We start from the raw sequence: 25,512 nt of genomic DNA on the forward strand, positions 1-25,512 counted from the left end.
GTGCACACATATATTTTAAGTCTGCAGATTTGAGCCAGAAATAGATGGGAGGTGTGAGCGCTCCAGGGCAGAGTGAGAGATGTCTTTTCAGGCAGAAAAGATAAACTTGCCAACAATTAAATGGGTTAGTTTCTGTGAGTCATTCATTGATAGGAGTCTCTACTACAGAGACAGTGGGATCATCTGGTCTTGGTGGGGCGGGAAGACTCAGAGCGGGGCGATGTCAAGACCACGTTTAGATGGACGAGAATAACAGGACACTAGAGCACTGCTGTATGCTAGGCCCCCTTCTGGACACAACTCGATTCTCATAGTGACCCTCTGACATAAGCACATTGATTTTGGACTCCCAGCCTCCAGAACTCTGAGAAAAAACATTTCTGTTGATGTAAACCACCAGTTTGTGGTACCACACTATGGTCCTACGACATCTACATGGTGGGGTGGGGGCATCTTGGTTCTGCCTGGAATTCCATGGATTCCCTGTGTTTTCATTTTCCTTGACTGGTTCTCATGTAGTAGATATATTCCTTATTTTTTTTGTGTCCCTATGCACTTTGGGGTCCACAGATATCTGCAAGTCTTTTAGGCTTTTGATGAACTTACTTCAGGAATGCCATAATCTATGCTACAATCGCTGCCCTAAGAGGGAGGCAGGCAGAGAAGGAAATGCAGGAATTCACATTTTGGGTGTGAATTCCCCAAGCCCAGGGACTTGGGAGAGGCTGGCAAGGGTTATTCTGCCAACACCTGCCCACACTTGGCCACTCAGTCTGGTGGAGGGTGAACACTGGGTCACCAGAGCTTCTTTCAACTCTGCCCAAACCATGGAGTTTTCATCGCTCCTTCTCACCTGAATGTCCTCACCGAAACCTCAGCCTGACATTTACTCTCCTTCCCACGACCTGGAGGCACTGGCTTGAATCTAAGTCATGGATCAGGCTGAAATTATAAGCAGTTCTGAGCAAAAAAGGCACCTGTTTGAGTGGAAAGAGAGCTCTGGCTTAGAGAAGTGACGGGTTGGTCCTGCTTCATAACTAACTGCTACCTGTCTTTGGGGGAGTCCTGTGGACACCCATCTGTCAAGGGCATGCTTCACCTGTAAATAGAGATGACCATCCCAACCTTATCAGCCTCAGAGGGACTGCGGGCATCTTTATGAAGTGCTATATAAACTGAGTAATCATGGGGGGGGCAGGTAAATAACAAGTGCCTAGGGAAACTGGACCATCTTAGGAGTTGTATTCATTTCTTGTGGCTGCTGTAACACATTACCCCAAACTTGGAGGTTCAAAGCAACTGAAATTTACATTCTGCAAATGAAGATGGGGACGGAACTGTGCTCCCATGCAGATGTTGGGGAGAAGCCCTTCCTTGCCCTCAGCTCTGCAGGACTCCAGGCTGGCATTTCTCCCTGGTGGGTACGGCTCTGTCTCTGCACTCAATTCCTTCTCCTCATCCCTGTATGTCAGATCTCCCACTCGTGACACTTGTGCTTGGATTTTAGGGTTAATAGGGGTAAGCCAGGACAATTTAAATCACATCTGAAATGTCACCGCTACACCAAGGCAAGCTTTACAGGCTCCAGGGGTTGGGACCTGGTATCTTCCGGTGGCTGTTATTCAGCCTGCTCTGTGGGTATTGCCATCTACCATGGGAAATCACCTGATATTTGTAAGACTTCCCTTAGTGCAGGGTAACCAGGGTAAAGCCCTGTGATGAGGTCCCAAATACTATTGATACCAACCCTATGAGGGGAGGCTCTTAGCCTTACTGTGTAGTGTGGGTCTGGAGGATCAGAGTGCAAAGCAGATTGCACAGCCCTAAACTGGCAAGTCGTGGGCTGGGCCAGTGTGGAAGTTGGCATTCTTATACCCCATCTCTTACACCTGCAGCCCGTGCAACATCCCAGGGTGTGCGTGACGGTGCCCGGGCGCCCTATGACGAGCCTTGCTTCCACTCTAGATGAAATAAACTTCCTGCTCTGGTGTCCTTTGGAGACGTCAGTGCTGACATTCTGTTCCCTGGGGTGCCGGCAGGCCCCAGCAGCTGCTCTGCTCCCTGAGTTTAGTTGATGGAGCATGGGGACCTAAAGTTTGCAATTTTAAATCATTCTTTTGACTTCAAGATACAGTCTGTGCTTCTTCCCTTATTGTTGGTTTTCTTTTACTTGCACCTTTTATTATTGTCCCATGATGATCAATTTACTGCTCTTGAGACTTTGATTATACAGTACATTGAAATACCTTACTCTGGGAAGGAAGAACGGTCAATGAATGAGAGGTAAACAAAATTTTCCTGTTGTTCCTTCCAAGAAGACCCTTGTCTCCTTGGAAAGTCATTTTCTTACATTAAGCGAAGTGGTCAGATTTTAGAGGTACGCGCAGGCAGGACTGATAAGAAGCCTGCTCCCCAAGCCAGGCCAACCAGGTCACTGCAGCTGACGCAGCATCCCAAAGTGCGTCCGAGTCCGTTATGGCCCCACCTCCCACGTCACTGAGACCCAGCAGCCGCCACCACCGCACCTGCTGCGATGATGACACAGACGCCCAGAGAGGGCGAGGCCTTGACCGGGCCACGGAGCAGGACTTGCACCTCGACCCCACCCTCCCATCTCTGCTTCCCCGCGGATCACAGACGTGAGGGCCCTGCCGCGCCCCTTTGTGTGCCAGCATGTGCCACGCCGCCCGGCCGCCTTACCTGCTGTGGCCGTAGCTCTCTGGAGCGTGGTACAGGAAGACGTTTCCTCGGGCCCCGCGTGCCCAGTGGGCGGCCATATCGATCACAGGGCAGGTGATAAAGTAGTCCCTGCAGAAAGGGGGGTGGGGGAGCCTCAGCACCATGAGCACGGAGCTCTAAGAAGCCGGTGATGGACCCTCCCAGGCAAGGGACCCTTCGGCCATCGAGCATCCTGCCCAGCCTGCAGCTGGCTCCGCTGTCAGCTCCTGGTCCGGACTGCCCTACCCCAGCTCTGGTCACACACCAGAGGCCCTCCAATGCCTCTGAGCACCAAGAAACCCAGGGCAAACATCTTCCTCAAGGCCGTGTCCCTCACTGTCTCACCCTGGGCGCTCAATGCAGCGCCCCATCCCCAGGGGTGTTGCTAATGTCTGGGGAACATTTTTCTTGGTTACCGCGGGAAAGGTTTCTACTGGCATCTAGTGGGGAGGGGCCAGAGATGCCACTAAGAACCCAACAAGGCCCAGGGCAGCCCCAGCAAGGCACTACCCTGTCCAGAATATAAGTGAGGAGGCTAGCAACCCTATCTTGGATGCCCAATGCTTCACATTTGCTCTTCCTCTGTGGGGGATGTGAATCTACTCCTGAAGCCCCAGCTTCTAAATCACACAGCACACAGTCCTGCTTGAGGGGTGCTGGGCATGTGGTATGCAGGGCTGGCCTGGGGATTCACGCAGGTCTTGGCTGGCCTGGGGCCCACTCAGGATCTCCTGCATCTCCTTGCACCTCCATCTCTACAACTGAGAATTGGGGCCACTGAGACCCACCCTGCTAAGATTTTATAATCCTTAAGTCCATAATACCCAGGAAAGTCACTCAATGGGGAGCATGTCACCCCCTTTACGGCAGGTGGACACCCCCTCCTTTGGTGAGTGCATCAGGCGTCTCAAGTGCTTTTGGGGAAGGCTGGGAGGGAGGGTGGGGCCAGTGTGTAGGTCATCTCATGGGCCCCCTGAGAAGTGCTGAGCAGGACAGGGAGAGTCACACACCATAGCCCCAGGGAGGCCATGGCCTCAGTCTGACCTGGAGAGGAGAGAGCCTGAGCTAAGAAAGGACTGGAGTCCACCTCTTCTAGGAAGCCTTCCTTGGTTACCTGCCACACCACAGACCTCACAATAATGTGAGGAGTAAGAACTCCTCAATGCCAGTCGAAAGCAAAGCTGGGGCAAGGGTGCAGGTTTTCTAGACTCTAAACCTGAGCTCTTTCCACAACACAGATCTGAGTCAGTCCCGCCTGGTCTGAGGCTCCAGGGTCTGGGACTTGGACATCTGTGAGTTCTTACGGTGCCTCCCTACAAGCCTGGGCCTCCAGAAATAGCTGCTGGCTGCTTGGTTCAAAGCTGGAGTCTCCACTGCGGGGAAAGTGGAGTCTTATTGGTCCCAAGATCCCGGCAGGAGCACAGAGTCTATTCTGAGCTAGTGACCCCTGCAGGGAAACCACAGATACCTGGGTGGGGAGACCACGCAGGACAGTGGGTGGAATGTTCTTCCAGCTGCGTCCAGTTCATCCCAGGTTCTGTCCTCAGGGACAAGGAGCAAAGGCTAGGGTGGCCAGACTCGGGAGAGAGGGAAGGAGCTAGAGAGTAGGAGATGCCCCATTTTCTTCCTGTGCAGAGGGGGAGCCCACCAGGGAAACAGAGCATGTCAAGGAGCTTGTGGCTGACATGAGAGCTGGCACCCCATGGTCTCATGCCAGGGGTCTACAGGCAGAGAGGGCGGGGGCCCTGGCTGTTAAGTTCCTATCAAAGCATATTCCCTGAGCTCCCGAGGCCACGCACTCACATGCAACAGCTGCCATGGGAGGGGAGACAGCTGCTCCCCATGAAGTGTGGGACAGTGCTGAGAGAGAGGTGCTCTGTGGACAGCAGAGCCTGCAGGGGTGGGGGCATTCATGCACTGTGCTGGGGTGGGGCTTGGGGAGATGTCCCCAAGGGAGGGAGCCTGAGTAATGCAGGGGGACAAAACACATGGCCAGTGAGTGCAGCACCCCAAGAAAGTGGCTGTGTGGAGCCCTATCAGGAGCGTTGGACCTGCTGATGTTTTCGGGGCAACATTGGGCAGCAAGTCTTCCCCACGTTACATCTCTGCTTCCATGTGTGGGGTGCACTCTGCGCCCCCTGGGGGAGCTTGGAAAATACTGACGCTGCTGGGCCTGTGCATTGCCCACAAAAGCCCCCGCCCTTGTCTCTCCCAGGTCGAGAGGGAGAAGGCTGGGCTGGCGGAAGTGGGGCCAGGCCAGGGTGAGCGGCTGGCTGGGGTGGGCAGGAGGTCGCGGCATTCCCAGAGCTTTGCTTCTTGGCACAGGACACGCCAAGGCACTGTAGCTGTGCCTCCTGGAGGCAAGTTGGGGTCACCCCTCATTTCCCCCTTGGTGGGCCGCCCCCGCCCCGGCATTGTAGGCAGAAGGGATGTTACAGAGAGAAGCACAGCGCCTGAAAGGCCAGGGCATGGCCGGGCTGCCTCACCCACCGAGTGGCGTTCTCCAGGGCCCTGGAGAAGGCGGCGTAGTCGTCCTGGGAGTGCTCCAGGGAGTAGTACCACTCGGCAGCCGCCCGCACGCCCGCGCCCGCGCCCGCGCCCGCGCCGCCCAGGGAGTTCTGCAGCGCCTGGTAGAAGGCCGTTTTGCTGCTGGTCCGGCCTTGACTTTCCTCAAATTGCTTTAAAAAAGAAAAAATAATGTGAAAACTCCCCAGATTCTAGAAGGCCAAGTCAGTCTCCCTGGAGTCCTTGGTCCGGGAGTTTCGCCCCGGGAAGCAGTGGGACGGGGCGCGAGGGCCCGGGAGCCGAGCTGGCTGCCGCTGCCCAGCCCTGAGGTCCGTGTCCTCCTCTTCGGGCGGGCAAGGCGCGGGGGGCTCCTCTGCTAGGACAGCGGCAGTCCCGGGAAGGGGACACACTTGGGGGGCGGCCATTTCCCCATTACTTGCTTCCCTGCCGCCGCCCCTTCCCGGCCCACTGGAACGGCGCCTCTCCAGGTCTGCGGGCGTCCCATCCTGCAAGGCCAGGGCCAGGGCCAGCCTGCGTCCCGCACTGCGGCCAGGCCAGGCGGCCCTGGGCCTCTGCTTCCCTCAGAAATCCTTGTGCTCCTGGCTTTGGTGACATCCCCTCCTCCGGGTTTCTTCCAAGGCCGTGTTCTGGCTCCGACCCCCTCAACTCCCAACTGCAGCCCATGCTGTACCCCGAATCCCGCTGTTTCTCACAGTGCCCCATGCCCGATGGCCTCGTTTGCCTTAACTAGCTGGCTCCCTGGGCCTCGTCTTCCTCGGTCACCTCTCCTTTGTCGACTTCCCCAGAGCTGCCACTGTTCTTTTTTTTTTTAAATAAAAAGATGAATAATGAAATCACTACCTCGCTTAAAGCGCAGCGACAGCTACCCCCTGGGCATGGAATGAAACCACTTCCCGAGGCTGCGAGATGGCCCCAAACAGGTCCCCAACAATCTCCCCGTCGAACGCTCCAGCCAATATCCCCAAAGTTTCCAGCACGCTGGCTGCTGGGCCCCCGCCCAAGCTCTGCCTCAGGGCCTTTGCACTAGCTCTTCCCGAAGGCGGCCCTTGTCACGCGAGTCCCGCTCCACACACCCCCCCAACTTCCCTGCGAAAGCATTTGGCCCGTTGCGCCACTTCCCTCCCGTTGCCTTTCGGTTCTCGTCAGCACCCCGCCCCGAGTCTGCAGTCTCAAGACCTGAATGCATTTGCTCACACATCACCCTCGCCCGGACCCCACCAGAACAGAAACTCACAAGCCAGGAGCTCGGTCTCTCCTGGCTAAACTTTCCCCGGCGTCTAGAGGAGAGCCCCCTAATAAATGTGTATTGAATTAAAGCAGGGGGGGCTCCTGCTTCTGCCATTCAGCGCGCGCGGTCAGGGGCGAGGGTCCAGCTTCCCCGTCATGCCCACAGCCCACCATAATTTTAGGGTCCATGAAAACTTTTTCCTTTAAATTTCTTTTAAAATAATATGAAAATTAAAATGATAACACATTTACAATAATGAATCCAGTCTGGCTGACATTCATCTCTCACCAGGACAGTCATAAAATATAATTTTTACTATGGCGGGGAGTCAACCCCTCGGATCCCCACCTTGCTGGGCCACATGGTGGGTGGGATTAGACGAGGTGATGGGGGCTCTGGGGAGCCAGGCAGCCCCAGAGCGGAGCCCTGCTTGGAGGTCCGCTCAGAACGCAGCAGGAGACAGGCAGGCAGGGCGGGTCTCACGGAGCCCGCTGGAAGGATAAAGAAACTGCAGCTCGGGCTGGGTAAGTAACTCGACTAAATGGCACGGCTGAAGCCAGAACTGAGACCCCTTTTCTGATTCCAGGTCCTGGGCTCCCTAGAGGGCACTGCACTACCCAGGACCAGACCCTCACACCTGCCCACCCCTGGGTGCACACAGTGCTTCTTTTCAAGAAATTGCGTGCACCCTGGGACTCCTGCAGCTCCGCCGCTAGAATCTATCACCAAAGGCTTCATTTCCCATGCTGGGGCTGGTGCCAGCGCCTGGGGCTGCCAGGTGCCGCGTTCCAACTCAGGCAGCCCCTCCGCCCCTCCCGCTGGCAGCTCCCCCGGCTCGTCCACCTGCTCCTGGACCAGGCCACTCCCGGCCAGGCTCAGGGCAGGGCTGCGCGGGGTTTCTGATCTCCCCTCGGTTGGAGATGCTTGGAGCGGAAGCAGAACATTGCATCTTGGAACGAATCTGTTTTTGATCATGCAAATGAAGGCCCGGGTAGTGTAGGCAGACTGTCAGTTTCACCAGTTAGGAAGAGAGAGAAAAGGGGGAAAATTCCCCGCCACGGCAACGGATGAAGAATTTCAGCAGAAAGCTGCTACTTCGGAAGACCAGATCCTTCTCCGTGAACGGAGCCTTTGGAGGCGTCTCAGCAGCCCTGATGCGCCACGGGTGGGTAGGTTGTCAACTTGGCAGGCGGGGCTGGGACTGCTGGGGGGCACTGGCCTGGGAGGCAGGTGGGTGAGCGTCTAGGCGTGGACTTCCTGGGTGTCCTCCAGTTTCCAGAGCATCTCCGCCAAGGTGATGGGTGGGTCTGGAGGTCCACTTGGCCAGGGGTCTCCTACCCCTCCTGGACTCCCCGGGCAGGGGGCAGTGCTGTGTGAGGTGGGCTCGAGAGGCACGGATGCTGGTTTGCATGAGAAGGAGGCAGGTGTGTGCGTCTGGCATGTTTTGAAAACTCAGTCTCAGGTCAGGCGAGGTGACTCAGTGATGCTTTGGTCTTCTGTCCTCTGCTTTCTCTGGGTAATTCTCTGGACACCTGTCGTGACAGCACACTTAGCAACTTGCGTGCAGAAGGAACATTCGTTGAGCACATACTCTGCCGGACACCGGTGCCGGTCTGGTGCTCTGTGCATCTTCCTGAGGATGTTTCTAGTAATCTCCAATTTTATAGACAGGGAGACTGAGGCTCAGGCTCTGAGGACTGACAGGCTCCTGATGAGAGTCCGAGGACGCTGTCCCCATGCTGTTGACAGAGGCTGGAGAGGGGTCCTGCCGGCTCCTTGTCCTTGTGCCGTCTCAGCTGACGGCGGCGTAGGCGAGGCCCGGCCCCTCTGCGCGTAGCGGCCCCCGGCAGGAGGGCACGTCTCAGCTCAACTCAGCACGCGTCTCTGCCTTCTCGTGGATTCTTGATCATTTCTCACCTCCTCACCTGCTGTGAGCTCTTTGAGGGCAGGGATCTAATGTGCACTCAAGCCCAGACCCTGAGCAGAGTCTGGGACATGGTGGTCATCTTGCGGGTGGCATGTGATGGACAGGCTGGTTTTGGTACCGGATGAACATGGTGCACCCTGCTCCAGCGGATGTGATTTGCTGCCCTTGCCATGTCCTGCTTCTCAGCACAGAGGGTTGGGGCGGCTGGGCCGGTGAAGGTCAGGAGGCTCAGAGAATGGGTGGTCTTGAGGCCTTTGGGGATGTGCCATCCCAGGGCTCCCGGCTACGAATGGCAGGTGGGGGAATGGAGAAAGCACAGAGCTAACTCTAAGTGTGGGGCTGAGCAGGTGAGGGCGGGGAAGGATGCTGAGGGTGCAACAAGCAGGGTGTGTGGAGATGAAAGAAGCCCTTGCTCCTGCACTGGAGCGGCCAGCAGCCAACTTAGGCCCGTGTGCCCATGCTGAGGTGCTGCGCCTCTGTTGGGTGTGGTTCTGAGGGTTCTCTGGGCTATGAGCATGGCCGGCAGGGCCCTGAGGTGAGCACACCGAGGTCAGAGCACACCAAGGTCAGAGCACACCGAGGTCAGCACTCCCAAGGCTGTGGGCAAAGCACCCCTTTTGGAGCCAGAGGGCCTGCAGTAACCCGGGCTTCATGGATGGCTTGTGATAGGGCATTGGGGCCACCACCAGACTTCTGACGCCTCTTCCTGGGTACAGTGGTGTTAAATGCCAGTTCCTGGGTAGCGGCCTCCCTCGCTGTGGTTGAGATAAAGAGCGTGGGTGGAACTGCAAAGCCCTTGGACAGAGTCATGCCTCTTCTAGCTGCGGCCATGCCCCTGTGTGTCCCCCACAGCCTTGCTGGGAGCAAGGGCAGCCTTTTCCCCGGGGCTGTCAGGGAAAAAGGACACCTGCAGAGGCAGCCCGTCTGGGCGCAAGTCCAGGCTGCTTTCCAAACTGGTTTCCCATCTAAAAGCTAGTGATTATGATCCCTGCTCGACAGGGTTGGCTGAGGGTGAATTATTTCCCGGAAGATTCCTACTTAGAATCCTGGCATATTGTCTGTTCTCCAACAGTTCATTCTATCAACCTAATAAATGTTCACTGAGTGCCAGGCACTGGCGATACAGCAGATAACAAAATAGGCTTCGTGCCCTGGGGGCTCACATCCTGGTTATCCTGGTTGAGAAACACAACAGACACATGTGCGGAGGGGACTGAGGCTGGGAGCAAGAAAGGGGGGAGCAGAAGTCTGGGGACACCCTGTCTTTCCCTTCAGAGTGACCAGTAAGTTCTCTCTAACGAAATAGACCATGATGTAAGTGAGACAGTGAGTTATCAGGGGAAGAACATTCTAGAAGAGGCAACTGATATCAAGGTGCGGTTCACAGGAAGGATGGGTAAGCGTGAGCCTGGAGGGGTGTGAGAAAGGCAGGGAGGAGACCTTGATCCGGGAGGGGTGTTGACCGAGGGTAGGGCCCTGAAGGAAACAAGTTACTGGGGAACATCCTAGAAGAGAGAAGAGAAGCCATGAAGCGACATTGGATTGTTCTGGGCCTTTGTGAGGAGCACCCAAGGGTGCTGTGAGGCTGAAGCACAGTGAGCCAAGGGGGAGTAGCAGGCAGTGAGATCAGAAGCAAATGGGGGTCACATCCGGTAGGGGCTTGGAGGTCACTGAGGATTGTGGTTTTACCCTGCGTGGGATGAGGCCACTTTGTATAGAGCAAAGGGGTTGCTGTGGCCACTGTAGTTCTCATCATGGGGGTGACAGTCAGGGCCCAGCACACCTGTTCTGCAGCCAGGGGACAGCAGGGGCTGGAGTGACCGCAGAAGAGGTGGGAGAGGGCTGCTTTCTGGAGTCAAGTTGAAACAGCACCAGCCAGATGTGCTGCTGGAAGTCCCGAAGAGGGGAGGGGGCAGAGGCAAAAATGCCATGTGGATGGAGCCTGTGCATCTGGAGGGGTGAGCTATGTCTGCTGGGGCGGCGAGGACAGCGGGCGAGCCCGGCGGCTGGGATTCGGGCAGGCGTGGAACAGCAGCTCACGCTGGATGTGTGGAGTGAGGAGCGTGAGCCGTCCTGGTGGCGAGGTCAGGCAGAGGGGCTAGGCCAGGCCGGAGTGCACGGGGACAGTCGCGCAGGGTGTGGCCTGGGCTGAGGCATGTGGAGGAGGCAGAGCCTGGAGGACACGGTCCACGCGGGGCTGGCTGCCCAGCTCCCCCCATGTCCTCCTGCCTCTCCACTCCCCGCAGCAGCAGCGCCCCGCAGGCCCACCGACTGGTCAGAAGCTGCACGAGGCGTGTCCAGCAGAAGAGGTGTGAAATGGGGGTGGCCGCAGCAAGAACGGTGCCGCGGGAGCAGGGCTGGGACTGCGGTTTGGGTACCGCAGCAGAACGGGGCTCACAGCGGCTCCGTTTTCCCAGCCCTGCCCCGGCACGGGTGGTGAGGCCTGTTGGCAGCCGCCCCGCAAGTGGACCAGGGAAACGCGTCCTTGAAGCCTCAGAGGCCAATGCAGGGAGCAGAATGTGAGTGCCTCGCTGAGAGGGACCCCGTCCTGGATTCGGGCTCCTGGCTGGAGGGACGCAGAGATTCGGGACAGAATCAGGGAACTCCAAAGATGCTTCTGGGAGAGAGCAGGGAAGCCCGCGGGGTGTCTGGCCACATAGCCCTCTCAGCCACAGCCCCAGATCTGCCAGGAGAGCAGCACCCCCACCCAGAAGGGTGGTTTTCCACTGGGGCTGGGGCTGTGTCCTCCTGCCTGTCCTGTCTAGGATGACCCTTGGGCTCCGGCGCCTCTTCTAGAAGGTCTTCCTCTGTCGGAGTCAGAGGTGGCAGGAATGGGCTGAAGAACTGGAGCCTCGAGGATGACCTGTCCCACAGCTCCCACCATCTGCGCTGCAGGGCGGTGTTGCAGCCACATGGGCAGCCAGGGTCAGTGGCCACCTCTGTCTGCTCTGCGGGTGCACAGAGCCAAGCGCCATGCCCACGTGCCGTCTCCAGAGTGGTGACGGGAGGGTGCAGCGTGAACGTAAAAACATTCTTTCTTATGTTTTTTGTACAAGAGGACACATCAACGTAATTTATACTTAAATGACTGTGCTGTTTTTCAACTGACGAGGGCCTTGATCAAAAGTAACCTGAAGACCCCCTGCCTTAGAGCAGAAAATCCAGGGCTATTTGTGGAGGGTCTTCTTTTCAGAGCTTCCTGGGGGCCGGTTGGTTCAATAATAACGTCTCAGCACCTTGAGGTAAGAGCTGTGTTTCACACAGGAGCTCGGCAGAAGATTGGAGAGACGGGGCAGGAGCCAAAGTTCTTTTTCCAGGGCTGTGAGTGAACTAGATGGAAGCCGATAGTGACGAAGCTCTGCCCTGCGCATCCCCCCAACACACACACACACACACACACACACACACACCCCTACACTCATTTCCCTTCCTCTCATACGCATGTGTATATGTACACACATACACACAAACACACATGCACATATGTATACATAACATGTAGATATGCAATAATCTAATTGAACAATGCAGGGGTTAAGGGTGCAAACCCCTGCACAGTTAAAAATGCAGGTGTAACTTTTGACTCCCCCAGCACTCAGCTACAGCCCTGCCTTGGACCCGAGAGGCCTGATTTCAAGGCTTCTCCCTTCCTTGCTCAGATACTGAAATCCATGACGCTCAAAGTCCCTTCTCATCAATCGTCTGTATGTGGGGCCCACAACATGCATTCAGCCAACCAGCATCCACGGCTGGTTGCACCCCTGAACAGACCCATAGACGCAGACAGCCAACCCTGTTTATTGAAGGACTCTGTGCCTAAGTGGACCCATGCGGTTCCAGCCTGTGCTGAGGGGTCCACTGAATCAGCACCAGGATATTGGTAATCCATAATACCTCGCGGTGCGTCCTGAGGTGGCCAATGTTAACTGCTTGCTTTGTATCTTTTTTGCACGATTATCCTTTCACATAGGACCATGCACCATTATGCCCATCACATACAGGCTAGTTGTTTTTTAAATATGAATGCTGCCTTCATTCCACATTCCTCTGTATTCTTGGTTTTTGTTTTCCTTTTAATAATGTATTTCAGGGATCCCTGAACCGGGCAGAGATGTATCTAGTTCATTCTTCTTATCATCTGCATAGTATTTTACAGTTTGCGTGTATCTTGATTTAGTAAACCTCATCCCTGTTCATAGATATTTGAGTGGCTTCCCAAGTTTTTCCATAGTCATTGACCCCAGGCAACACCCTGGCTTATATATATATCATGCAAAAGTGGTGCTTTGCTTGCTGTAAGATGGTCCCGAGTGAGCATAGCCCCCACGGGGACAGCCCCGGGAGCGCAGGGCCTGCTGGGCCGCATGCACGATCCTCTTTATTGCACTGAGCTTACGATGCCCTTTGCTCTGCAGAGCCTGTGAGGAGGGTGTGTCCCCTAGCTGCTTTATACACTGGGGCCACCATCCCAAGTGGACACCCAGAGACTGTCAGGATCAGCTGGACAAGGGAGGCTTGGCCTGCCAGGAGAGCAATGAGCTGGGCCTTCCCAGGCCAGGCCCTATCCTAGCGAGGGGCCAGGCTGGTCTGAGCAGGAAGTGTGTGTTCGGGCAGATAAAAGGTCTCCCCACTTCCTCCTGCTCGGCTGTATCTCCAATGGCCTCAGCAAGTGCTCTGGCTGGGTGTGTGGTGTCTGCTCTCCTGGATAGGACACCCGGGTAGGTAGCCTGGTGTTTGGGTTTCTCTGCCAGGCTGGGGGCCCCCCATCTGCCCAGATCTTCTCTTGGGGACGAGCACCCTTCATGGAGGGGGAGCTCCAGGGCCAGGAATCCTGAAGCCACAAAGCCCCTTGGCCAGCCGGTCAGTTCCCACAGCGACTCACTCACAGGTGCCACTGGTGAGTGGCACTATGCTGAGTGGCACTATGCTGCTCCCATGCAGCAAGGGGCTTTTGTCTGACCCCTCCACACCCCCATATCGATTCATCATCCCTCCTCCCAAACTCCTTCCAGAGCCTCTGCACAGGGAAGGTTGTCAGAGGTTGTTCTGCAACCTGCAGTAAGTCCTCAGTGACTCTTGACCAAGGTCAGACCATGAGAGGCAGAACCATGGGGAGCTGTGAGGTGCCCCGGCCTACCTTCACAGCCTTGGCTCTGATGATGAGCCCGTCGTCCTGGGACATCCCAGTGAGCAGGTCCACCTTGGCCCTAGGGGACCTCTGCAGGGCTCTGGCAGGAGCCTCTACGATGTACTGGCCATCAACCACAGGCCCCCAGTAGTGGAAAGGGCCACTCACCGCCAGGAGCTGCATTGAGTGAAAGGGATGGAGGCTGTGAGTTGTGTGGATTTTAAGACAATGGTTCTAGAATAATCAGTAGCATTGCTTTGCTGAAGCTGGGAAAGAAAGGTTGGTCATCCTTTTGGGAGATGAAAGAGCCAGTCAGGCAGGATACCAGGTGCAGGCCCAGGGCTGGAAGGCCAGGTTTCCTCTGAGTACTGGGTTAGTCTCCAGAAGAACTTTCCAGAACCTCTTTACAACAATGGGAAAGCATGTGTCTAGAAGGGTGTGAGAAAGGCAGGAGGAGACTGTGCTGGAGGAAGTGGTGGTGGCCGAGGGCAGGATCCGATAGCATCAGACACCACCTGACCAGCCCACCCATGAGGGCCAGAAGACATGAGAGCCACTCAGGCCTGGGCGTCCAGGCTTGCTGCCTGGGGCTCAAACCCGCAGCCCTGATGGCCAGGTTCCTTCCTGTTCGTACTCCTGCAGTGAGTCAGGGTCAGCCAGAGGCCATGGGTTGTGAGCAGGCCGGAAGAGGAAGCACACGCTGTCCTCTCTAAAGAGGATGGGGCCAGGAGTATCACCAGACCCGGTGCCACCACAGTCCTGGCAGAGGCAAGACCCTTTCCTGTGGTGCATCATTTTATCCTCCTCTATCAGGGCCATGTCATTATTCCCACCTTGTAGATAAATCTACCTGCAGGGACGGGACAGCCTTCCATGTGCATCCAAGGCCAGGACAGGCTGCGGCCCCTGCCCCACACTGGGGTGAGGAAACGCGCGTCCAACTCTGGCTGGTCATCGGTCAGCGAGCAGTCTTGGCTGACCACATCGCCCTTCTAGGCCTGGTTTCCACTGTAAGGTCCCCCAGCCTGGCACACACATGCGCACCTTGGTCTGGGCCTCGTTGAGGGTGCTGGCGGGCGTCTGGCGGAGGCAGGACACCATTCCTGGGATGGGCGAGGTGGGGCAGCCGAGGTCCTTTGCCAAAGCAGCTGCCTGCTGCTGAGCCCTTTCTGGGCTGATGACCGCAGCCGGGGACAGTGCGGAGCCACCCTGGAGGAGAGAGCACGCTCAGAGCCTGCACCAGACCGGCCCCGGCCCCGCGCAGCCACAGCCCCAGCCCACCACAGGGCTCTGCAGCCATCCCCCATGTTCAGGGCCAGGACCCTGGGGGCGCCCTGGTGTGTGGGGGCTTGGGTTGTATCAACATCCTATCAACACACTGTGCCATCTGGAGCGAGTGTCTCCCTAGCCTCAGTTCCTCATCTGTGAAGTGGGGCACGGGGCAGAGAGGTCTTCTCTCTTGGCTATGATGTAAATGGAAGCAAAGGATTGATGATTTCACAAGTGGATCAGAAACGTCCTCTGGGTGGGCGTCCAGGAGAGGTGAAGCTGCAGCACCACCACCCCTGGGCTCCTGCCACAAACAGCTGACCTGGCTGTGGGGAACGCGGGGCTGGGCAGTAGAGGACAGAAATACAGGGAGCTGTTCCAGCAGCGTGAAGGCAATCTGCTCAACGCCGGCTGGCCAGGACTGTCCCCTCTGCGGCCCTAGGAGCTCCGCATTCCAGGAGGGTCAGCAAGGAGCCAGGACACTAGATGGAATCAGGCCATCAGCTCAGAGTGGGAGAGAGCAGAGGGGAGGGTCTTAGCTAGGGAGGGAGCCCAGGCCCATCCTCGGCCACTGGCCTCCACCTCTAGCTCAGACCCAGCTGCTCGGCCGTGCAGCAGGAAAGGCTGAGGACGCGGACTCGCTTGAGAGCTTGCCCTGTTTCCCCCATCGTATGCTCACAGCAGCTCTGACATTAGCCGATGTGACTGTCCCCTCTGCACGAAGATGGAAAGAGAGAAATAAGGAAAGCAAGTCACTGGACCAGGGCCAGATATCTTGCAAGGGGCAGGGCCAGCCTGTGGCTTCAGGAGACTGGGCTGGAGTCTGCTGTCTCCAGGACCCTAGTGGGGAGTAGAAAGTTCTAGTCCTATGACCAGCCTCTTCGTGGGGGCAGCTGGACTTACTGCTAAGATAGTATTCTATATAAATGAATGGCAACAACATTCCCAGATCCCCAAATAACCAAATCATAGCATGTAGGAACATTCTACTTTCAGATAGTGGGGGGAGCCTGCAGCCCCATGGTGAGTCCCTGTGCCCTTGAGCTTCCTCTCCGTTGATGAAGGGTCGGCTCTTCTGAGAACCACTGATGCTCTTTGTCTTAGAGAACACACACACGCACAAGCAAATAGACATTCGCACACACGCACCCATGCATGTTCGTAATTCACATACATCCTCACACATGTATGCTAACATATGTGGTCACGCGTGTATATACATACCTGTAACCTGCATGTATGCATATTTATGTATATTCTCACATGCATGTATGAATATACACATACACACACGGACACACTCACACGCTTATTCACATATACACACTAGTCCAAGGTCAAGGCCCAATGCTCTCAACTGCAAACTGAGCAGGCCATGGCAGGGATGGCTGAGGAGCAGTCCCTGTGCCCTCTGCCTCACAGGTGGGGTGTGGGGGGACATGGATTTGAGGAAGGGGCCTCTGATGTTTGTGACATTCTAAACAGCTATAAAAAGCTGGCTTGGCTGACTTGAGGAAGTGGTAGAACGCGTGGGTGACAGAGACAAGATGGCTTAGAGAACTTTCCTCTCTTTGAGGACTTTGTTTTAATTGATCTTGCTGAAGGAAACCTCGTTCTTCATGGAAAATCAGTGGGTAAACAAGCCAACGGCCAGCTCAGCCCTCACTCTGAAGCCCTCGATTGGAGACAGAGAATGGGGTGCTGTGCAGAGTATTTGCTGAGGGTTTTTGGGGCCAGTTCACACCCAGTTACTTGCTGATGCAGTGGCCTGGGGCAGGGGGCCTGGCACCTGGGGATGGCGACCCCAGCCTTGCGCACAGGACGGGGCCATATCTCGTGGGGTTGTGAAGATGGCTGGGGCTGGGTGCCCTCTCGTGCAGGGAGTGCATCGCACGGGGCCTCACAGGCCCGCTGCAGGCTGGGGGTCAGCCTGCCCTTCATCAGCAGCCCCTAAGCCCCTGCCCACACTTCATCCAGATCTGCTCAAGTTACTAAGAACCGGGAGCTTCCGGCTCGCTGTTTTTGCTTATTTAACTTTAAAAATAGCTTGGGGCAAAACCACAATTGCTGGCCACAGCTTTTTCTTCCTGGAGGTGCCCTGACCTCAGTTAACCATCACTGCCACCACAGAGCCAGGCCTGCTCCCTCAAGCACATGATAATCACACCCAGTCACAGGCAGAAAGACACAGATGCACACTCACACACGCACACTCAGAAACACTCACCCTGGCACACACATTCACACGGAGACACTCCCTCAGAAATACACAGACACACTCAGAAACATATGGACACAACAACACACACAACTACATACAAATGGACACACTCAGATACACACACTCAGAAATATACCAACACAACACACACACCACACACACTCAGACACACTCACAAACTTACATTTAGATACACTCACACACAAACATACAGAGAGGCATACATATTCACAAAAACACTCCCTCACACACACACACACACACTCACACAGAGACACTCCCTCAGAAACACAGACACACACAAACATACTCACAAGCACACAAATTCTCAGAAACACACACTCTGATATACACACCTACACTCACACACAGATACATACACCCATCCTCAGACACAAACTCAGAAGCACGCACGAGTGCGCACACACACACACACACACACACAAACGACTTACAGGAGATGGACCCCAGTGAGTCCCAGGAGGAAGCACTCACGAGACTTCTTCCCCTAAGAAGCTGCCTCTGAGCAAAGCAACAGAAGGGGCTGGTTTCCAGGACAAGGAGGCTGTCCTAGGAGACCCCAGGTCTGCCCTCGGGGGGGTCTGTGAGTCAGAGGAGGTGGGTCTAGGTGGAGTGACCCTGGGGAGGTGCTGGCTCCTCTTCTCCTCTCCTTCCTGGAGACTCCACCCCTCTCCTTTCCCGTGATTCCTCATCTAGGAAGGGCACAGCGACGATGTCTGCCTTATGGGGGTCGGAGGGTGCTGGGAAGCTCAGTGTCTGCCTCGGTGGAGCTGGGTCACGCGGGACCCCACAGAGCCAGGGAGGATCGTGGCTGAGGTGTATGGCCCTGAGGGTTGAAGGAGGCTCAGTGAATGGGCTGCGTCACGTGTGTGGGGTGTGTGTGTGTGTGTGTGTGTGCACAAAATGCTTCCCCTCTAAGCCTCCGTTCCCTCAGCCGTGAAGTGCCACCTCACAGACCAGGAAGGCCTTGTGGAATTCCTGGTGGGGGGCTCGGCAGGGAGCCCCTGCTGCTCACATGTTCTCCTGGCTCCCGCAGCTTGTTCCTCAGTTCCGTTACTACCAGGACTACTGCACGCCTCCTAATTGACTAATTCTACTCTGTCATTCTCTTTAAAACTCTGCAAATAACCCCCTCTGTAAGAAAATAAGGTCGTTCTTCACAAATCGTGACTGACTGCAGGACACCTGCAGGAAGACGAGCCGCCTGATCTCCCCGCGTGCAGGAAGGAGCAGGAGGCGAGCAGCTTAGCTGGGGCTGCTCCTCTCCCGCCCCCCCCTGTGGGGCAGGTGCCAAGCCCCCAGGCTCGCTCCATCTCCATCTTTCCACCTTAAAATTGTGTAACTTTTGGTGAGGATGTAGAGAAAAGGGAACCCAACCCGCAGTTGGAAAGAGTGACCGGTGCAGGCACCATGGAAAACAGCATGTAGCTTCCTCAGAAATTTAAAAGTAGAACTACCAGATGATCTAGCAATTTCACTTCTGAGTATTCCTCTGAAGAAAATGAAAACACTAAAACTAACTTGAGAAGATGTATGTGCCCCCGTGTACATTATTTAAAAAAGCCAAGTGTCCATCCACAGCTGAGTGGATAAAGAGAACTGTTACATATACACATGGATATTATTCAGTCATTAAACAAGAATGGAATCTTGCTATTTAGAATAACGTGGATAGAGACATTAAGGGCATTATGGTAAGTGAAATAAGACATAGAAACACAAATAACTGGGGCCTCCCTGGTGGCGCAAGGGGTTAAAGACAGCACTATCAAGCTATCTGCAGCCACTGTAGCACGAGTTCAATCCCCGGCCAGCGAGCTACCCACATGGCGCGGCAGACCTCTCCTGCCTCGCCCACTGCTCCCCTCAGCAGTCGGTTTCAGTACAGCTGCCTGTTCTGCTCCCCACTCTCTCTGGTGAATCCTCTCACCCCCCACACCTCTGGCTTACACCCCAGTTCTTGTATGCATAAATCTTAAAAAAAAAAAAAGAAATACAAATAACTTATGATCTTATGTATATGTAGATTCAAAAAAAAAAAAAAAAAAAAAAAAAACCCCAAGCTTGCGGATATAGAGGGCAGATTGGTGGTTGTCAGAAGACAGAATCAAAAAGTAAAATTAAATAAATCATATATAAATGTTAAAGTAAATGGATGACGATGTTCATAGCAGCATTATTTACAACAGCTGGGACTTGGAAGCAGCCTACAAGTCCTCTGACAGATGATCAAGATCACACATGGAGTATTACAAAGCCACAAGAAAGGATGAAATGCAGCACAATTGGAGGGAGCTGAGGGAATTAGGTGTGGCAAAGTAAGTCAGAATGATAAAAATATTGGACATTGATACATTTCCCACTTGGTTCCAAAAAGAGTTGTACCTATGTATCAGCTCTCTGTCCATCCATCCATTCAACCATCCATTTATATGTAAGAAATAAGCAAGACCATCTTGGTTTTGAATCTGTCTTCTGCCTTCAGTGGTCCACTGTGGATATCATTCAGTGCGATGCCTGTTCATTCATGAGACAGTCCCTGATGCCAGCATGAGTTGGGGGTTTGGGCTTTTGGGGGAGGGTTGTAGAGAGGCCAGAAGAACCTGCAGGCCATGAAGTATGGCTTCCCTGGAAATCCCAGCTCTGATATGTAGCCGTCTGACTGGCCCCCTCTCTTCCCCTAGAAGAAGGAACATCATGTCTGGAGAACTTCCATAGGGTTATTGTAGTAAAATGAGACAATTTTCACTTAGCAGTATGGGCATTACAAAGGGTCACTATTCAACTAATATTTAATAAAAGCCATTGTTCTAGGCGATACTGCAGTGTACATCTTCATAACTAAATCTATTTACTTGTCCACGACAATTTCCTCATATAAGAAATTACTGGGTCAAAAGGTATGTAGATATATTTTTTTCTGAGAGAAAATAAACATGCATTGAATGAGCTGTTTGCACTACATTTTAAAGGTTTCCCCATTAAATGGAGACCACGTGAAAAGCTTCATTCAAGGAAAATATTTTAGTGTTATACATGTATGATGAATGTTTGGAAAGTATTTTAAGCTCTGCTTCCCGGCCACTTGTGCTAACTTTAAAAATAATTTGAGATATATCTCACATACACAGTTCATCCATTTAGAGGACACAATTCAGTGGTTTTAGTTAAAGCCTCAGTTTTGTGGCAACTATCACCAGAATCTAATTTTAGAACATTTTCGTCACCCACAAATAAACCTGTTCCCATTAGCAGACTAGGCTCCCCCTCACTCCTAGGCCCAGGCAACCACTCATATACTTTCTGTCTCAAGAGAGCTTCCTGTGCTAACGGTTCCTACAAGGGGAATCTTATAATAGGTGCTCTTTGGTGTCTGGCTTCTTCCGCTGCATCCGTGGTATAGCACAAATCATTACTTTCCTCTTTTTTATCGCCGAGTAATATTTCACTGAATAAACATATTTTGCTTATTCATCAGCTGACGGACATTTGGGTTGTTCCACTTTTTGGCGCATACAGAGAATACTGCTGTGAGCATTCACATTCAAGTTCTCATGTGTAGGTCTATGTCTTCTTTCTTTTCTCTTCCTTGTTTACCTAGAATGACACTGCTGTGTTAGATAGCAACTCCATGCTTATTTTTTTAAGATTTATTTATTTATACATTCAAGAGCTGGGGTATAGGCCAGAAATGAGGGGGGTGAGAGGATTCACCAGAGACAGAGTGGGGAGCAGAAGAGGCTGACTGAGTGAAAATACACTGCTGAGGGGAGCAGCAGGAAATAGGAGAGGTCTGCCGTGCCATGTGTGTTGCTCCCTGGCCGACCAGGGATGGAAATTTTGCTGCAGATGCTGCAGGTTGCTTCATAGTGTGGAGCTTAACCCTTGTGCCACCAGGGAGGCCCATCCATGCTTATTCTTTTGAGAAATGGCAGAACATTTTCTATGGCAGTTGCACCATTTTACAATGTATGAGAGTTCCAGCTTCTCCACGTCCTCAGAAACACGAATTATCATCTATTTTTTTTTTATTTCTGTTTTAGTGGGTATGAAGCAGCGTCTCACTGAGGTTTTTCTCTGCATTTCCCTATCACCCAATGATGCTCACCTTGGGCTGATGAGCCACAGGTATAGCTTCTTTGGAGAAATATCTATTCAGATCTTTTGCATATTCTAAAGTTGAGTTATTTATCTTTCTTTGTTATTGATTTGTAAGTGTTCTTTACATATTCTGTGGGCAAGTCCCTTTTCAGTGACATGATTTGCAAGTATTTTCTCCCTTCTGTGGGTTGAAGTTTCACTTTCTCAGTGGTGCCTCTTGCCATGCAGTAGTTCTTAATTCTGACGAATTCCCAGCATCTATTTAGACTTCACTGCTTGTGCTTTTGCAGTGACATCTAATAGACTGTTGAGCCCAAGGTGGAGGGGTCCTCCCTTGCGTTCTACACAGATGTGATTTTACAGCCTTGGTAAGCTGTATACTGCGTGTTGACGAACTGCTCTCCAGGGATGGTGCCTTGGCATACTTTTACTTGCCTACTTGAATAGTCTCTGCTAGGGGGGAGAATGTGTCTGCCCATGGAGGAAAGAGAAGGCAGGTTTAGCAGGGAGTGGATGCCCACTGTCTTTATACACACTGCCCTTAATTGTGCTGCCCCTTTGAACCAGGGAGCAGTGGCTGCACCCCTTTCATTAGAGTGACAGGGCTCAGAGAAGAGAAAGGACTTGCTCCCTTACCCAATGCTTTGGAATTCAATTCAGGCTACTTGTCTCTGAGGCCACTGGGCCACACGGCCTCACCTGCCTTAGGGAGCAGGGATGGAGGCCCTGGGGCACCTTCAGCCTTGCTCCTGCAGACACCTTTCCAGACATTGCTCTCCACCTGTCTAGCACCGCAGCTGCCTGTGGAAGCGCAGTGGAGGCCATGCCTGCCATTCCTGAGGCTGGAAGACCTCCAAGGGGGGCCTTCCAGGCACCTCTTTGACTCAGAAAACACAAGGAGCTGGGTTTTGGCTCCATTCAGAATGGAGCTAGCTCGGCTGTCATGTTTTTCCCGCAGGTTCTTGCAGACTTGACAAAGTGCCTCTTCCATCTGTCACAAACATTACATCTAATTGCCTCAGCCACCTTCTGGCTGTCAGAAACCATTTAAATGCTTGGTGCTTGAAAAGTCCTGATTTCCCAGGCAAAGGTACCAAGTTTGCTCAGTGACATCCTGAATGATGGCTGGGATGACAGTGCCCCTTATCTCAAGTGGCTGAACGCCCCCTCCATGCTCAGCCAGCAATTCACAGACACATCAGGTGTGTGTTGCCTTAAAAAAGAATCATTTCAGAATTATAACTCGTAGACGTGCCTGGATGCTTCTTTCTGGTCACTTACTCACCTGGCTTTGTTTCAGAGACCAGCCATTTCAGAATAAGGATGCGTGTAGCTGGACTGTAGAGAAAGGCTAAGTCTTGCTCTTTCTGGAGGATAGCCTGGGGCAGAAAAGTGGATGTGCTACCTTCTCTTCCATGTTATTCTTCTCAGTGCATATATAATATGTGCTGATTTTTTTTCACGGCAATAATAATAATTAGTAGCACTACTCTTTAAATGGACAATGACTGGCATCCGGCATTCTACCATTGTGAGGTATATTACTTGATGACCCAGTGCTGGGATGCACTGGGAAATGATGGCCATCAAGCCTTTGTCTACTATACTTTTTCCTTAGCATTTTTCAGATTGGCCACACAATATTACCAACATTAGTTTCCAAATTGCGAAGTACAGCCTGTGACATAGTTGTAACCAGAAATGCATATCTCTTGATCCCTTTCACTCATTTTGCCTCCCCTTTCTGATTCCTTAGTTTTGAAAGAGTTACTTCCCCTCTCCAAGCCTCCATTCCCTCAGCTGTGGAAGGGCGGCTGGAATTCCAGGTGGAAGGGCTCAGCAGGGTGCCTGTTCAGCTCAGCTGTTCTGGCTCCTGCAGCTTCTGTTTCCCTTAGTTCTGTTACTAGCAGGACGACCATATGCCATTCTCTAATGACTTTGTAAAACAATGTCCAGTGTAGAATAGTGGTAAGAATATAGATCTAGAAATTAGAAAGATACATTTGGCCTCTGCTTATTATCCCTTAGTGGCTTGATTGACAAATCTTCAATTAACTTCACTAATTCCATTTTTAAAGTCAGTGTTTTGTTGATACCGCTTGGGTTTGTGTGGATTGGTGGATATCTGTAAGCTACTAGTGGCATCTCTGAGGTTAGTTACCAGCCCCCTGCCCACCAATGCATTCATGTGTCTCTCACGTTGGGGAGAGGTAGGGGCACCTGGGCTCAAAGCCAGTCCAGAATTGAGGTTTTCACTCTGGCCACCAGAAAGCCTGAGCCACCGACTTTCTCTGCAATGCTGTCTGAAGAATGACTCTAGGGAACATAAGTCTAGAAGAGTCAGGAACCCAGCAATGTCTTCTAGAAATGAGGACGCTGTGTCTTATTTCTCCCAGTCACCTCCAACCTGCCTCCCTTCCTCCTTATCTCCCTCCCTTCCTTCCTGCCACCCTCCTTCCTTCAGTACCTGCCATGACCAGCTCGTGACCAGTAGAAAGGGCTCCCCGTGCCTGCCCGGGAGATGAGAAGTGGGTGCTAACTTGCTCACATGCTGGTGGCTGTGCCTGGCCTGACAGCACAGAGGCTGACTGTGCTGAGGTCAGAGGACAGTGATCTGGGCTGAGTAGACATGACCCATAGTGACCTCTTGCCGAGAAAGCAGGCACAGGGCATAGAGCGGGGACACCAATATGTTGACTTGATGTGCCTGCAGGGGTCACGTGAGTAGGGGGGCCAGCAAAAGCACCCTGTCACAGGGACCCCCTGACAGCCCCTGGGCCCATAATTCAAGCAAATCCTGTTCCCAAACTTTCCTGTCAGGATACTCCCAGGGGACTCTGGCTCAGGTGCTGATGGGTCTCTCTGACTGAGGAGGCACCACTGAATCCCTGGCACTGCTCAGCTCCCAAGCCCCCTCACATGCTCTCCAGCACCACCCCCTTCAAATTTGTCAGGTGAAAACAAGTATAAATTATTGCACTGGAGAAACAGCGGGCAGAGCATGGGCTTTGGGATGAGAAGAATCTCATCGAATCCAGGCTGACAACGTGATGAGCAGCTACTCACAGGGCTCGGCTTCCTCAAGGGGGACATGGATATTAGAACAGGATCTCGAGGGGGGCCTCAAGAGGAGGGGCCTCAGGTCCATTTTCCCAGGGTCAAGTCCAGCCTCTCCGCTTAGTGGCTGTGTCCTTAAGAAAGCCGTTTCAAAACCCCCAGGCCTCAGTTTCCCCAAATGCAAAATGAGGAGAACGCGCCGCCCCTCATTGGCTTGTTGAGAAGAATTGAGCCCGTACAGGTCTCTGAGAAGTAGTGGCAGTTGCTGAAACCACAGTGGATGTGCCAAAGAGTTCTTGTGAATATCACAACAATTCGCAACTTTGGAAAAGACTTTCTAACCAGTAGCGCCCTGTAGAGATGTCAGGTATCATCGTTTATAAGATTGTTCCTCAAACAGCAAACAAACATAAACAGTGGACTTTTCTCCAGTCTGAAAGGGGATTCTGGGCTTGACCCTTTTTCCTGCAAGTATATTTTAAGCACCAGAGCCCACCATCCTGCTGCTCCTCCCAGCGGCCTCACGGTGCCAGCGTAATTAGTTGCGGTTCAGTGGGGAATGAAGCAGCCCCAGCTGACGATTTCACACCCGTCCAGTCGCTTACAAATGGATGACACCATTTAAAATGACATCAAGGCCAGTTTGGAGCTCGATCTGCTTCAGATAATGACAGGATCTTATCGTGAGTCAAAAAGCATATCTCACAGAATTATCAGGTTTTCTGGAATGAACGCATTCGAGGGGACTTTAATAAAAGCCACAATAATTCCGTTACAGCTATTAACTTCATTCTGTGCTGCGAACGCACTTTCAGAGGTGGTTGGGCAAGTTTTATTGTTATTTTTTTATCAGATGGAAATACTGGGGCAGAGCTGTGACGAGGCGGCCACACCAGAGCAGGCTGTGGGGCCTTACAATAAGTGTCCAGCAGCTGTTTCTACCACCCAGGACACAGCCTGCCCCTTCTCCGTGACAGGGATAATTCCAGGGGCATCTTGGAGCCCCTCCTCTAAGCTGGTGCTGCTGGGACTCTGGAGAGGATTAAGGTCTTAAGAAAGTTTGCAATCTCCAGGGAGAGGATTTCATTTTCCCATGTCCCTACTCTCCCTCCCTGCCAGCTCCCTCCCCACTGCCCTTCCCTCTGCCTGTAAGCACTGGATGGCTGCGGGCTGTGCCATGCTGGTCCTGCTCTCCGGCCATGACCAAACAGGCCCCTGCTCTCGTGGGATGCCCCTTTCTTTGCAACAGAGAAATGAGGATGGGCAGTGCAACGAGAACCCCTTGAGAAGATTCCCTTTGTGCAGACCCCTGCCAC

At 53.3% G+C, this 25,512-nt stretch overlaps 2 protein-coding genes across 3 annotated transcripts in view; one reads left to right on the plus strand and one right to left on the minus strand.

Moving 5' to 3' along the window:
* TG (thyroglobulin) overlaps positions 1 to 25,512 on the minus strand; it is a 168,462-nt gene that overhangs the window by 12,501 nt on the left and 130,449 nt on the right. The window contains exons 43-46 of the mRNA XM_037513233.1: positions 14,572 to 14,736; positions 13,537 to 13,704; positions 5,209 to 5,396; positions 2,701 to 2,808 (exon numbers count right to left, since the gene is read on the minus strand). Coding sequence (XP_037369130.1) covers positions 2,701 to 2,808; positions 5,209 to 5,396; positions 13,537 to 13,704; positions 14,572 to 14,736 — 629 coding nt within the window. The remainder of the gene's footprint in view (positions 1 to 2,700; positions 2,809 to 5,208; positions 5,397 to 13,536; positions 13,705 to 14,571; positions 14,737 to 25,512) is intronic.
* The window catches only part of SLA (Src like adaptor), a 65,054-nt gene that overhangs the window by 5,124 nt on the left and 34,418 nt on the right, over positions 1 to 25,512 (plus strand). Inside the window, exon 1 of one of the 2 annotated variants that reach the window (XM_054691966.1) lies at positions 7,352 to 7,641. The exons of the other annotated variant lie outside the window; for it this stretch is intronic. The gene's annotated coding sequence lies outside the window, so the exon portion shown is untranslated. Of the gene's footprint in view, positions 1 to 7,351; positions 7,642 to 25,512 lie in introns of those variants that run through there. 2 annotated transcript variants of the gene reach the window in all.

Source organism: Talpa occidentalis, unplaced genomic scaffold, assembly GCF_014898055.3.
Source record: "Talpa occidentalis isolate TD23 unplaced genomic scaffold, MPIMG_talOcc4v2.1, whole genome shotgun sequence".
Lineage (NCBI taxonomy): Eukaryota > Metazoa > Chordata > Mammalia > Eulipotyphla > Talpidae > Talpa > Talpa occidentalis.